Source organism: Ostrinia nubilalis, chromosome 15, assembly GCF_963855985.1.
Source record: "Ostrinia nubilalis chromosome 15, ilOstNubi1.1, whole genome shotgun sequence".
NCBI lineage: Eukaryota > Metazoa > Arthropoda > Insecta > Lepidoptera > Crambidae > Ostrinia > Ostrinia nubilalis.
The window spans coordinates 14,918,657-14,932,770 of record NC_087102.1 but is presented as its reverse complement, the minus strand read 5'-3'; the positions used below and the strand labels follow the sequence as shown (position 1 = coordinate 14,932,770).

General features: G+C 40.1%; 2 protein-coding genes across 2 annotated transcripts in view; both read right to left on the bottom strand.

The window, feature by feature from the left end:
- LOC135078570 (A-kinase anchor protein 9-like) overlaps positions 1 to 14,114 on the bottom strand; it is a 96,156-nt gene that overhangs the window by 45,299 nt on the left and 36,743 nt on the right. The window contains exons 13-20 of the mRNA XM_063973101.1: positions 12,361 to 12,626; positions 11,549 to 11,661; positions 11,259 to 11,392; positions 10,413 to 10,596; positions 8,463 to 8,630; positions 2,782 to 3,141; positions 1,981 to 2,106; positions 573 to 734 (exon numbers count right to left, since the gene is read on the bottom strand). Of these exons, the coding sequence (XP_063829171.1) occupies positions 573 to 734; positions 1,981 to 2,106; positions 2,782 to 3,141; positions 8,463 to 8,630; positions 10,413 to 10,596; positions 11,259 to 11,392; positions 11,549 to 11,661; positions 12,361 to 12,626 (1,513 nt within the window). The remainder of the gene's footprint in view (positions 1 to 572; positions 735 to 1,980; positions 2,107 to 2,781; positions 3,142 to 8,462; positions 8,631 to 10,412; positions 10,597 to 11,258; positions 11,393 to 11,548; positions 11,662 to 12,360; positions 12,627 to 14,114) is intronic.
- The window catches only part of LOC135078572 (pericentrin-like), a 50,439-nt gene continuing 36,822 nt past the window's right edge, over positions 498 to 14,114 (bottom strand). The window contains exons 15-23 of the mRNA XM_063973102.1: positions 12,361 to 12,626; positions 11,549 to 11,661; positions 11,259 to 11,392; positions 10,413 to 10,596; positions 8,463 to 8,630; positions 6,512 to 6,562; positions 2,782 to 3,141; positions 1,981 to 2,106; positions 498 to 734 (exon numbers count right to left, since the gene is read on the bottom strand). Coding sequence (XP_063829172.1) covers positions 498 to 734; positions 1,981 to 2,106; positions 2,782 to 3,141; positions 6,512 to 6,562; positions 8,463 to 8,630; positions 10,413 to 10,596; positions 11,259 to 11,392; positions 11,549 to 11,661; positions 12,361 to 12,626 — 1,639 coding nt within the window. The remainder of the gene's footprint in view (positions 735 to 1,980; positions 2,107 to 2,781; positions 3,142 to 6,511; positions 6,563 to 8,462; positions 8,631 to 10,412; positions 10,597 to 11,258; positions 11,393 to 11,548; positions 11,662 to 12,360; positions 12,627 to 14,114) is intronic.

The following is a 14,114-nucleotide window of genomic DNA, read 5'->3' as shown; positions in this document are numbered from 1 at the left end:
CACTGGGAATCAAACCAGGGACCTCTGGATCTAACGCAGGTGGTCTTACTACAAGAACATTTAAGCTGATGGAATAGAATATTATATGAGGATGGTACCCCACATTATGAATGTCTCAAAAAGCAGTATAAATGTCAACACCAGGCGTCTTTAAGCCTCTGTCCATTAGAAAGTCGTACTCCTGCAGTGGAAGGTAGCAGGGAAGCGCTGGCCGCAGGCCGCTACCAATCGATCAACATGGAAAACATTGGGGGAGGCCTATGTTCAGCAGTGGACATCCTATGGCTGAGATGATGATGATGATGATGATGACTCCTGCAGTAAAGGCTAAATAACCTTATGACGAGGAATAAGGCCCAGAACAGACGGTGAAACGCAACTGCAACGGAACTGCAACTTTCTGATGATTCTTATGAATGATTGAAACTGAAAGTTTCAAACTGGTCGCGTCATGTGTGGTCTCTCAACGGATGCTATGGCAGAAACTTAGATGCAACTCAAAAGTAACTAGCAGTCGCAGTTTCGTTGCAGTTGCGTTTCACCGTCTGTTCTGGGCCTAAGGCGTCACATACCTGTGCGACATCCTTCAGCTGTGCGCGCTGCATCTCAAGATCGCGCACGCGCTTGAGCGCCGCGTCTTCCGCGCGCGAGTGTGCCTCCAAACTCTCCCATATGCCCAGCAGTTCTACGAGGTTCTCGTTGCGGGGCGTTGGCGGGCTTTCAGGAGACTTCACCTGTGAGAAAGATCTTATATTAACCACAATGGAGAAATTTAAGGCTAGCATTTTCGCTAATGAAAAGTGATGATCAGGCCAAAAGTGTTAAAGCTTCACTAGGTTTCTGGACCATTTTGGCTGACTAACTGCCGAAACAAAAATGCTGTCAACATTGGTGTTATGGCGACAGAATAAAGAAATAGTGGTAGTAAGCCAGGCGGACTTAGAACTAGAAATTCTGCCCTCAATGGTATCGAACCCGGATTTTCTGGTTTCATAAAAGTGGTCTTTTTACCACTAGAACACAGATATGAGGCGTCTAGTTTCAAATCCCGCTAAAACGATTTTGATAAGATTTCGAGAAATTGAAAAAAACCGCTTATCCATATAGCTTTGGCCTTAGGCAAAAAAAAATATGATACGAATTATTATTGTCATCTGGCAATACTAACAGTAATTGCTATTTATCTTTAAATTAAATCCAATTTGAATTATAATGAAAACTATTTTCATTTTGGCGTATTTTGTTACGAACATTCGGTTTTAATGGGATTTGAAACGGACATGTTGTATTTTAGCGGGATTTGATAAGAGCAAATTATGAAGCAACCACGTTATAAAAAAATCTCCATACTGATTTCGCAGTCACGTGACCAAAATACCGTGCTACCATTGGTCAATCAACTTTTAGAGGGTTTTGAAAGAAACGGACGGCGTTTTAGCGGAGTTTGTAACACAAACCTAATTTTAAGTGCTAGTTTAGTAGTCTTTTAGTGTATTTTGATCGAAAATTATTGAACAGTATGATGAGAAAATTGCAGTAGCATCATTTAGAGATATAAACAGAAATTAGTTGCAGGAGCGTTTTAGCGGGTTTTGAAACTAGACGACTCATATATGATAGATGAGTGATGTAAAGTTAAGTGTCTTATAACAACCACAAACAGTCCCTGAGACCCGTGTAGTCGCCGACAGTTTCTTCAAATTCAAATGCAATCTTATGAACCAAAAACACAATCTTTCAGCAATTTGTATTGTACAAATTACTAATAGTCCCAGTAGCCCCTCGTGTTAAGCTAAATAAGCTTGTGTTACGAGTAGGCTCACCACAATAGTCGAGGGGCGGTGGGATTCGAACCCGCGTTCCTCGGATCTCGAGTCGGCCAGTCCGACCCATTCACCGTTCGGCTATCGTGGCTATTGTTTACCCGACTACTGCGGCAGAACGAGGTTTATGTTTTTAATTTGAGAACTGGTCACGTACCTCTACGTCCCTCTGGTCCCTCAGCGACACGTCCTCGCTGGGCTCGCTGCACGAGGTCGAGCACACCTCGTGGATGCGCTCCAGCCGCGCCGTGCGCCGGTGGATCCTCTCCTCCAGCCAGCGACACTGCAAAAGCGACTCTATGGTTATGGGAACTAAGTGTAATTTAGTGAGAGTATACCTCGTGAATCGGTGGATCCTTTCCTCTAGCCATCGACACTGCAAAAGTGACTCTATGTTTATGGGGACTGAGTGTAATTTAGTAAGAATACACCTCGTGAATCGGTGGATTCTCTTCTCCAGCCAGCGACACTGCAAAAGGGACTCTATGTTTATGGGCACTAAGTGTAATTCAGCAAGAGCACACCTCGTCGATGCGTGAGGCCAGTGATCCTCTCCTGCAGCCAGCGACACTACAAAATCAACTCTTATGTTTATGAGATGTAAGGGTAATATGAAGCAAGCAATAATGATGATCAAGAAGAAAGTTCTGCTTTCTTTTGGTGAGAATTTATATTCTTCGTTTGTTTCTGGACAAGGGCGTTTGTCAGGATCGAGATACTCCCCGCGACTTTTTTCAATTCCTTTCCTTAGTCCACTGAGTGGGACGCCTACCTAATATGTCTTACAGTGTGTGGCCATCACGTCTTCATTGTTTAGATATTAAATAATCTAGGTTTTGTGACTTAATAATTTCAAAAATGAACTAAACTTTTTGTTTACCATTTTACCTAAGCTACTGTTACGAACACTAATGATCCATTACTCTTCCAAAAATATCCAATAATTTAAATTGCTTACCTGCTCCTTTACTTTGTCCATCAGCTCGCTGTACTTGTCTTCCTCAGACCCGCACTTGACGCAAGTCACGTCAGTCTGCTCCAGTCTCTCACTCCTCAACGACTCTAGTTCCCCCAGCAACGACCTCATTTTGCTATCTCGCTCTTCTATCGTCTTCTTCATAGTATCCAGCTCATCCAATATTTCTGTCTCATGAGTTGTTTTCTGCTCCAGTTGACTTTCAAGGTTGGCTATTATGTCTCGGAGTAGGATGATTTTTTCTTCCGTCGCTTTGAGCTCTTCGTCAGACGCAGCTTTGCGGGTTTCCAGTTCATTGATGATTTGGTTCATCTCTCGCGTTTGGGCTTCTAGTTGCTCCACCTAACAAAATTGATATTCGTTTCACAAACAGGAATATGAAATATACCTGTATCTAACATTGCGATGACTCAACTATTTGATAACAATACGAAAGGGTTAAAATGTATATAAGAGATGTGTGTATATTTGTAAAAACCCATCCATATTATTTCAAAAAACGCAGTGATGTGATAACCCGTCAAAAAAGAGCTAAATTCGCAAACCTATGGTTTAAACCCCAATGCCACAAAGTAATATACAGGGTGTTAGGTAAATGGGTATATGAGCCGAGACCAGCCCATGTTAACATAGTCATATAAATACTATAGTGGTGTCAGAAAGTCTGGGAAAGGTACCATTATTGAGTAATCAGCTGATTCAGTTTTTGTCGCCAAATTGCGTCGTGACACCCCTGAAAATCAATAGTACGACAAACTAGCGTAGATAAAACAAATAACAGAATTCATTATAATTTTCTGCCTAAAAATTTGTCTCTGAGAGGCAAAAACCTTAAGCAATCCCCCAGGAAAATCAGTCCATCTAAAAAGATTTAGCACAAGTCAAATACTCCCTTACCTTATTTGATTCGATTTGGATTTTGGATAAGTAAAAGTAAACAAAGTGGTCAAGAATTAATTGTACTTCATTGACTGTAACTTACTTATTTAAATAAACTGAATAATCAGGACCGTTCATTGTGGACGTCATTCGGCTGAAATGAATGAAGGAACGAATCATTAAACTTGATAACTTTGATTAAGGAAAATGAGACATTGTAGGTAATCATCTAAATTTTATCATCGTAAATCACGGTATTGTGTACTAAAAATACCTTAACTAAAAATAAGACACCATTGAAAAAAAACCTTAGGCATTAAAGAAATGTGTCCAACGCTCTGTTTAATCTTTGAAGGACAATGAAATGTCTTTTGTTGATGAACAATGGGACCGGCACGTGTAGTGCGAGTGAGACGCAAGACGTATCGCACGGCGGCTTTCACTTGCAAGAAAGAGTCGGAAGATCATCGCGGCGCAGGAGTAGAGATGTGTAAGGAGGTGACATTGAAGGCAAAAAATCGATTAAGATTTTTCACGTGTTCAATAATAAATCGTTGAAGGATTTTTTTTCTACAAATAATAAATTTAGGTGCCATTAATTCATTTCCAATCATTAATGGAGACGACATGTGGTTGGGGTTAAGTTTTCATTTCATGATTGACTAATGAAGGTCGAGTCGTCTGGGGTCAAAGTGTCGTAATTACAGTGCCGTAATTACAATCCAGTTGGTCAGTACAGTAGTCTTGCCGATTGTCTATCAATAGCCTATCGAAAGGCCACCCAATCACTCATACTATCGTTAATAAAATATCATATTTTCTAATCTAAGAAAAATAACAGCGTTTATCGCAAATTTCAATTTAGCTAAAACATTTCCAAAAGCATGGCAGATTACGGTTTTCTTAATTTACCAAATAAAACTGTGTTGTTTTTTTTTCAATGTCTTCTATCAATGCAATGGTATCGTTAAACTAATTTAGACCCATCGATAGTATGAGCGATTTCAGGTAGGTAGGATCTATCAATTAATCGATAATTGATTTTAAGACATTCCTATTGATTACTCAGATGGTTTTCAAACAATTTGATATTTTAATCGATTTTATGTAATATCAATATCGATTACCGATTTTATGGAAAAAATAATGACCCCGCACTAGTTGCACTGCGCATGCGCCATGCGGCCATGTTTATTTGTTTACATTATTTTGTCAGTAAATAATTTGCGTTCGTTGCGATGTTTTGTTGTTGACGTTCTGGATAATTAGATATTCAAATAGCTAAGTAATACAGTGAAATTATGGTGATGTGTGTTGAGTGGTGTTGGTGCAATAGGACTTTGTGTCTTCTTTAGTGTGATGAACTATTTATGTCCGGGAGACCTTCCGTTCCACGATGCCTTGTATCTTAATGTTTTCACGGGTGGGTGAATCGACACCACCATACCACCGATGGGAGACCCGGAGATCCCGTTCTTGAAAATAGGATTTCACTACAAGAACCTACCCGGTCACTTGAAAGCGTGGGAAGGTGAATTAAGTGAGTGGATGGATGTGATAGATGTGTTGCGATTCGTTTTGTGAATTAGAGTGAAGTGTTACCCCCTGAATACCTTGGATTGCTTGCAGAGTCAATAAAAAGAGGTAAGTGAAGAATTGGTTCAAAAGTAATAATAAAAGTGGGCGGTGCCGACTCGCGTCAAAATTTGTGAATGAAATACCGTTTGACCACGTTTGACCTAGGAGGGAGTTGCGCGATCGTAGGGCTGTCCAAAAATTAAAATAATAATAATTTATTTAGTTTTGTATGGGAAAATATTTTTTATTAAATATTACGATATCCACTTTCTGACACCACTATAGTATTTATATGAGTATGTTAACATGGGCTAGTTTCGGCTCATATACCCATTTACCTAACACCCTGTATAAGAAAAATGTTTATAATATGTGTATAGAAATATATAACAATTTACCTGAAGAACTAAAAGTACTTGAAGGGAATGTATTTAAGAAGAAATTGATAAATTGGTTACTGAGCCATGGTTTTTATAGCATTGACGAATATTTTAACTTAAATAGATAGTGTATGAATTTTATTATGACATCTACATTTAACTTTTGACATTGTAAATTTATTATACGGAAATATTAATACATTAATTTGATTTGTGACATTGTATGTTAAATAATAATCTGACTGATAAAATATTTGTACGTCTGCTTGCAGGCTGAATACATGGGAATCATATTAACTATAAGATCTGCCTTGTAAAACGGGCATGTAATTATGTATTCTAGCAAATAAATTATTGAATTTGAATTTGAATTTAAATGTTGTCAGCAACAATTACCAACTCCAGTGTTGAATGTTATTCTATTAGTGCAAAAACATGCTGTTAAAAGTGCAAATACTAAAATAACGTACTGTAGTGAGCACTTCAATCATAACATGATAGATTATGTGCAACATCTGCGTTTCAGCAGCAGTTAAGTTGACGCGCCACTTATGTACAGTTAGCAACACATTAATCCACTTGAAGATGTACAATTTTCCAAGCGTAACTTTTATTTTTCGAGATCCATTGGAAAATCATCATTTCAAGATAAATTAATGTGTTGGCGATTTTACTTCTAACTACAATTTAATATTTATAGGACAGGTAAGGGTATATTTAATTTAGTTTTTAATTCGAATCAGTAAGTTACATTGCGATTTCTTGCACAATTTCATTTCAGCTACTGTTATTGATTATTGTCGATAATTTAAATCTCTTATCCATTACTGATTCAAATTAAATGATCAAAAGTTAGGTAGTGTTAGCCGACTTACTTGTGCATCTTGCGAGCGACAGGCGCACTGTGACAAGCGCAGGCGGTGCATCTAAACACGCAGTTAGTGACATTAGCGGACCGTACGCGGGCAAAACTATTGGACTCACTATACTGTTAATAGCAGAAAGAACATGGCAACACTCAGAGGCTACTCTAGAAAAGACGCAAAATTATTGGACTCACTATACTGGTAATAGCAGAAAGAAGATGGCAACACTCAGCAGTTCTTTTACTCAAGAAAAGAATTGTTTTATGTTAAGAAATAGCTAGCAGTAGTATTACAACTGATGGTGCTGATATAATGCCAACGAAATACCTCTTTAGGAATTTTAAAAATAAATAAATGATAGTGATGTACTCAAGTATTTATCATTCCGCTTACCACCAACCTCTATGTTCTTTCTGCTATTAGTTAGGTAACCTCAACCAAAACTTAGCTTTTGAAACACTAAATTAAATTGTTTTGCATAGCGTATTGTCCGGCACACATATAAAACATAAACAAACACCATATAAATCATAAACATGCTTCTGATTATGTATAATAGATTTTAACAACAACCTTTAAAAATACAAATCAGACATGTTTATTGATATAAATAGTACATAAATACAAAAATATATAAATCATTAGTAAACACCTACTACGCCACAACAACACAGTATATTAATGGGCATTGCACCAGCCTAAACCAACATTAAATAAAAGTAACAGCAATAGCAAGATACATTTTTAAACTTCACATAAAAAATAACACGAGGTAATCCTTAGGTCCGCCTTACACGGACAGCTAGAGCAGAGTGAACCGGTGATCAACATACACGAACCGCTCTTGCAGTTATAGACAACAGCTTATTTAATTTTACAATCAACTGGTCTTCTTTGCTGCCAACCACCTAAAGCAGTCAGAAATCGAGCGATTCTGTGTATGTGCTTCAAGCTATCCGTATATGGCGGGCCTTATTAGGCTTTAAATCGAAAGTAGTTAAGACCACTCTAAGCGCTATGGCACAACTTATATTCTGAAAAGCTTATCTAGTAAGTATAGATCGTTTCATCCACGAAGACGCGCCCCACCATTCTTCCGCTAATGTTTGAGTGTTATCGGTACACGCTAAATTATCCATGAGGGCACACGCACCCTACAACAATGCCGCTCGGATTGCTCGGATCAAACTCCCCGCACCCCGCGCTTCCCTCGATCAAAAGTTGGTGGGGCGCGTCTTGGTGGATGAAACGATCTATGTAGTCCAAGATATAAAGCACACGAGATGCTACTGAGAACCTAATATTTCATCCATTTGAAAATAAGTTGTGTTATCGCTCTTGGATCTTACCCTAATAACATATTTAGAAGTTGTTGGTTATAACAGGCCTGTTCATCTCTGCGAGTTTACATCGAAAACAAAACACGCACGATGGCCCACCTTCAAGATACTATTCGACAAGGCCTCACATACGAGCGAACATTGACTCACGCACGCGTATTCTTGTGTATGATGGAAGAAAATAAAGAAAATGGTGTACTAAATACTGTGCAGTATTTAACTGCCTAAATAATAATAAAAACACAGAATGTACTTTTTTAAGTTGCCTCAAGACACTGAGAGGTAAATAAGTAGTTAATATTATTCATGATAATTCATGCTAAATCATGTAGTTCCTCCGCCATTTTCCGCAGTTTGGCACCTCACGTCACATCATTTTACCGAAGTCAGCCCTATAGCTTCGGCGCAGTGCCGATCACTGACGTTTGTCAACAAAATGGTGCTTGACTCTTGAGACAGGCTAAATTACACCATATTGTTAATGACATTGAGCATACATTTTTTTAAATACCTTCGCGAAGTAAAACTTATGTACGTAGTACTTATTATTATTCTGTGGTTATAAGCTGTAAACATTGACGACAATACCGACCTACACTCGCGGCCTACACAGCACCTACCTCGTTGAGTATCCTGGCGTTGTTCTGCAAGCGCGTGGCGAGGCGAGCATTCTCCTCGCGGAGATCCGCTAGCCGCTTGGCGAACTCGTCGCGCTCCGCTTCGCGCTCGCTTGCCTGCTCCTCTACGAACTGCCGCGTGGAGCGGAGCTGACGGTTGGCCGCCTCGAGCTAATGGGAGGCGGAGAAGTAGTGGAAATTGTGCTTATTTAAAGAAAATAGATTTTGCTTTATATTTTTCCTAGAAACGGCAGAATGATAAGAATAGTATAGAGGAGCTTTTATAAATAAAAGGGGTTAAAATCTTTATCTTTCATGATCTGGCAAAAATACTCAAGTAAATAGTTTTTTTCAAATACGCGGTAGCGTGTCCAGCCAAGTTCAAGTAACAGAATTGGCGTGCAGGACCGTGTATAATGTTACACGAACCATTTGGAGCCACTTTTGACAGTCTAGATTGATCATGCACACAGGTAAAAAAAATAACATTAAGAATGAACTTAGAACTGTTCATCGAGACATTTGACAGCACAACATCAAAATAAATTACAGCTTTACACAGAATAAGACACAAATACTTGGATACATAACCTGCAAATAAAATGTAAGTCGCATGCACTATCGTTGACAATATACAAAGAAAAAACATATAAATTATAAGAAGGTAGATAAATTTTACTATCCTCTAGTACAAAAGAAAGAATAATATAAAGCTGTGGACTATACAGGGTGCATGCAAGTTTACCTTCTCGCAGCATATCTTATGTACGGGCGAGTCGGTCATCCGCCGCACCTGCGTGCGAGCCGTTGCAAACGTTACGCAAGTGGTTAATATACATATTATATGGTACTAATACATAGGTTTATAGTGTGTGAAAGTGCAGTCGTTAAATATTGATATTATTTAGCTATGTTACATACAAAATGGTTAGTAATATTGAGTCAGTGTCTGAGGTGTGAGAGCGGCACGGGATGGTGATTTTGTGACGTCAAACGCCAGCGTAACTGTTCTGTTACGTCATAAATTTTATTATATGTCACTTCTCCCGTGCCACTCCCATACGTCAGGCACTTAGTTATACGCTAGAACAATGAATAATACTGTTAGTGAAAAATATAATACAGCATAAAATATAATCCATTATAACAAGGAGTGCGAGATTATCACCTAAATAAAGTCTTATGGCTCAGCCGCTGCTTGGTGTCGTATACGCGTACACTGTGTCGAAGCAGAGCTACAAAGTAAGACGAGTGACAGTACTTATTCGGTCAGCTGCTAAAAGCGCGCCAAAACGTATGAGTCAACTGAAAATCGTTGCCGTACCCAATAGCATGGGAGTACTTATACTTCTACTTCATTTTACTTTTGATGCAGCAGCTAAGACACGTTCAGCACCAACGCGGTGGTAGGAATATGCACGCGAGGCTAAGATCTGCCCGTAGTTATTGGCCGGTGCCGCGGCTAGCACTCGCCTACTACCAGAGCCTGTGCTGCCCGGTACCAAGACAAGACACCTGTCATCTGGACCTATAGCTATAGATCGTTTCATCCACAAAGATGCGCCCCACCAATTTTAGGTCGAGGGAAGCGCGGGGTGCGGGGAGTTTGATCCGAGCAATCCGTCATTATTGTAGTGTGCGTGTGCACTCATGGATAATTTAACGTGTACCGATAACACTCAAACATTAGAGGAAGAATGGTGGGGCGCGTCTTCGTGGATGAAACAATCTATAGTAAGTCAGTACCCACCTGCTGTTGGAGGTCATCACGCTCCTTATGCAGAAGCTCCAGGTCCTGTGCTAAGCGTGAGACATGCGCACGCGGCGACGAGCATCCGTCTAATGACATAGTCCCGGGTGTGTGACACGAACGAGGTTGCTACTGTGACACCTGCAGCTACCCGGTGCCTAGACGAGACACCTGCCGCCTGGACCAATATCTAAGTTACCCACCTGCTGCTGTAAGTCATCGCGCTCCTTATGCAGCATCTCGAGGTCCTGTGCTAAGCGCGACACATGCGCACGCGGCGACGAGCAGCCGTCTAATGACATAGTCCCGGGTGTATGACACGAACGCGGCCGCGGTGACATGCGAGCGGATGACAGAGCTGCCTGCAGCTGCTGTCCGGTGCCGTATCTGGGAAAAACACATACATAACATTCTGTGTTAAAATCAGTGTCTATGACAGACAGGATGTCCACACATCACTATCGTTCGATCTCATTCGGTCCGCGCGCGCGTTCACTCTTCCATTCACTGTATCCCTCTCTCGCCTATCAGCCACCGAACCGGCTTGACGTGCCGGCCGGCACGTTAACTCCAATTTCAATGTAATATGATTGTGTAAAGTATATAAATAAATTCTCAAAACTCAAGAATGTATTTCATTAATTAGTTCTGCGGGAACAATCAGAAATATACATAAAAGGTAAATACCACTTTGAGCCTGTGCACACCACGTTTACAATAAATACCACTTAAGGTATATGCACACCACGTTTTAGAAACGCGCGTCGATGGCGCGCATTTTTCCTACAGAACAGTCCAACTTGTATCGCTATAAACACGAGTAGATGGTGTGCTTTAAAAACGCGGTATGCACAGACCTTTATAAATAATACATATAAAGAGTAGAATAGTACCACTGCCTCTTGTAGGTATTGTAAAAAGCAACTGAGTGATCCCATGAAATTGATATAAGTTTCATTTCAAAACTTCAGCCTGATCATTATTTCCATCAGGTGAAGTGCAGGCCAAAAGCTTACTCGTTGTGAATAAAAACAAACACACACACTTACCCTTCTGCGATAAGATCAGAAGAATGCCTTTCGTTGCTCGTCATGAGGTGAGCGATCTTGATCATGGCTCCTTCCAGATCGGACCGGAGCAAATTTTCACGTTGCAGGCACTCTGCCATCGCTTCTTCCATGTTCTGAAACACAATTGTCTATGATAAACAAAAACAAATAGAAGTTCGTGACTTAGGCTACGCCCCTCACGCAGTTTAGGGGCGTGGCTACACACTTTTGTATGCGTAATTATGTATTAAGTTTCTCTATTTACGTAATAGAACTATCAAATAACTTGCCTTTCTATGCAGCTCGCAATTATCACAGGAATTCTGGTTGGTGTCTAGGTCCTGAACTAATTCTGTGATCTGGACCTGACCCGACTCCAGCATTTTAGACTCATTGCGCTCTTCTGTAAATAAGAAACAAAATATTAATTAAATAGAGGACCCATAAAAATAAACACATTTAATTTTCGCAACAACAATGAGTCGAAACTGTGTTGGAATAAAGATGATAATTACCAACAGTAAGTGTGTTCTTGCAAACGAATGACTAAAGTCCCGCTCAAATATCAAATTTTAAAGAGTCCATAATCTTAGAAAAAGGCATAGAATTTACTATGCTACCCTTGAGGAGGAGAATCAAAGTAACCGACATAGCCTGCAGAATTGCTAAAATCAAGTGGCAGTGGACAGGGCACATAGCTCACAGAGCTGATGGCCGTTTTATTTTATTTATTTTTATTTTTCTTTATTCAGAAAACCACAGCTCTTTATAATAATAATACAAAACGTTATAATAATAATAATATAATACGTTGGGGCAGAAAAGTTCTCGAGTGCCGGAAGACGTAGCGTGGGAAGGCACTACTGATGACCGACGATCTGATGAAGGTCACGGGTAGTCTCTGGATGCGGACGGTGCAAGACCGGTACTTGTGGAAATCCTTGGGGGAGGCCTTTGTCCAGGAGTGGACGTCATTTGGCTGAAACGAGCGATGCTACGCTTGATGCAGGGCTATCGGGCTCCCGCTTGATGTCGGCGCTGACGTCACGCTGCTGCAGGAAGCTGCCTCGTCCAGCAGGATGCTGTGCAGCCATCAACTTACTGTGCGTGAGCCTCGCAGACAGCTCCAGCAGCTCGTGCGCCTCCTGCCGCAGCCGCTGCAGTGAGCTCTCGAGCTCCCGCTTGATGTCGGCGCTGACGTCACGCTGCTGCTGCAGGAAGCCTAACACGCTCTCCTCATCAAGCTCGGACAATATAGAGTGAAGGTCTGGAGCGAAGTGCACGTGCTTCCCGCGGGATACCAGGCTGGTGTTGAGTTCTGTGGATAAGTTGGGCGTGGACGGACGGGATTCCTCTTCGACAATTGTTCTGAAAAAGAAATTGATAGGATTGTTTACAAGCTTCTGTGAAAATACTTGGTCCGACTAAAACACAGATAGCATTTATGAAAAAGTGTACATTACAAAATTGAAATTGAAACCTTTCAGCTTAATAATAAGATGTCGCTTTAAATCATTCAATAATAACTACAAAAATAGAACAGAAGCTGACATCTACTATCTAAATATCAGACGGCAACGGAACCAAAACAAGCACTCCCTCCGTAAACAAACGACAAGCAACAAATCCCGCGCAGCGCAAATAGACGCCTCCCTTCGCCAATTACGAGCGACGCTTTTCTGGAGAACCGAACGGTTATTATAACCAACTGTTGGATCGACGCCAAAAGATAAGGAAACTATAAAATCACCTTCTATCACCTGCAAAGATTACAATTCAAGTGTCAAAAAGCAGTCCACAGTAACAATGACACTAAAATTAAGAAAATAAAATCGATTTGCCTGGAAAATACAATTAATTTTCGATCAAATTCTTCTTCATTTTGTTAGTAGTAAAGCTTTCAGAGTTGCACAATAAAATAACTAGAATCAAATTAAGAGTTAAACTACACCGTGAGTCATCCACAAAATCAAATTAAATCTACATAACAGTAATTTAACGCTACAGGTTTTGACGAAATTTACCGCCTAGTTCGTCGAAGGTACGACCATTGATCTGTTGCCCAAAGCTAAAAGGGCATGCAGTCCAATCAAAAGATACCGAATAACGTCTAAAATAATTAGCAATCATAACTGTTTACTTCAGCAATTAAGCAGATACACGTTTCCGAGTAACCAACTGGACATTTGTAATATCAAAATGGCACAGCAGTTGGATCGCTGCCAGTACCTAGGGCTTCTCCAGACATTAGATGAAACAATAAAAAATAATTGTCGTTCGTTTGCAGACTTAAAAAGATTTTACTGATTCACTGTCATTACTAAAGGAGTAATCTTCTAGACTTCAACAATAAGCATGATTTTGATTATTGAAAAGAGATTTTAAACTAGGATTAAACTAATAGCAACTTGAACGTATCAGAAGTTCGTTTTGTACAAGCCTAATTTCGACATAATTGACAACCATAGTCTATTTTGACATATTTTCAGTGCACACGCACATATTCGTAGGTACACCCCCAGATATTAACTTCGCGCGTTGCACAAATAGGTGGGCGATTAGCGCAAGAGGCGAGTGCAACCGCTAAACATAGCTTCACCTACAGACACACTGCATCGGGATTTCCGTCGGAAATTTTACGCCAGTTGATTTCCACGTCATGTCTGCTAACGAGAACGCTGGAATTATCCAATTTCCAGCAAACCGAATTTTATTAAAAGGTATTTGTAAAAACGTGTGGATTACCATAAAAGCCAAGCAATAGTTTGACAATTTCATTTTGTGTAGGAAATAATAGGAGCCAATTGCTGTTCAAGTTAGGTAACCACCTAATTATTTTTATTTATAAAAAACTCA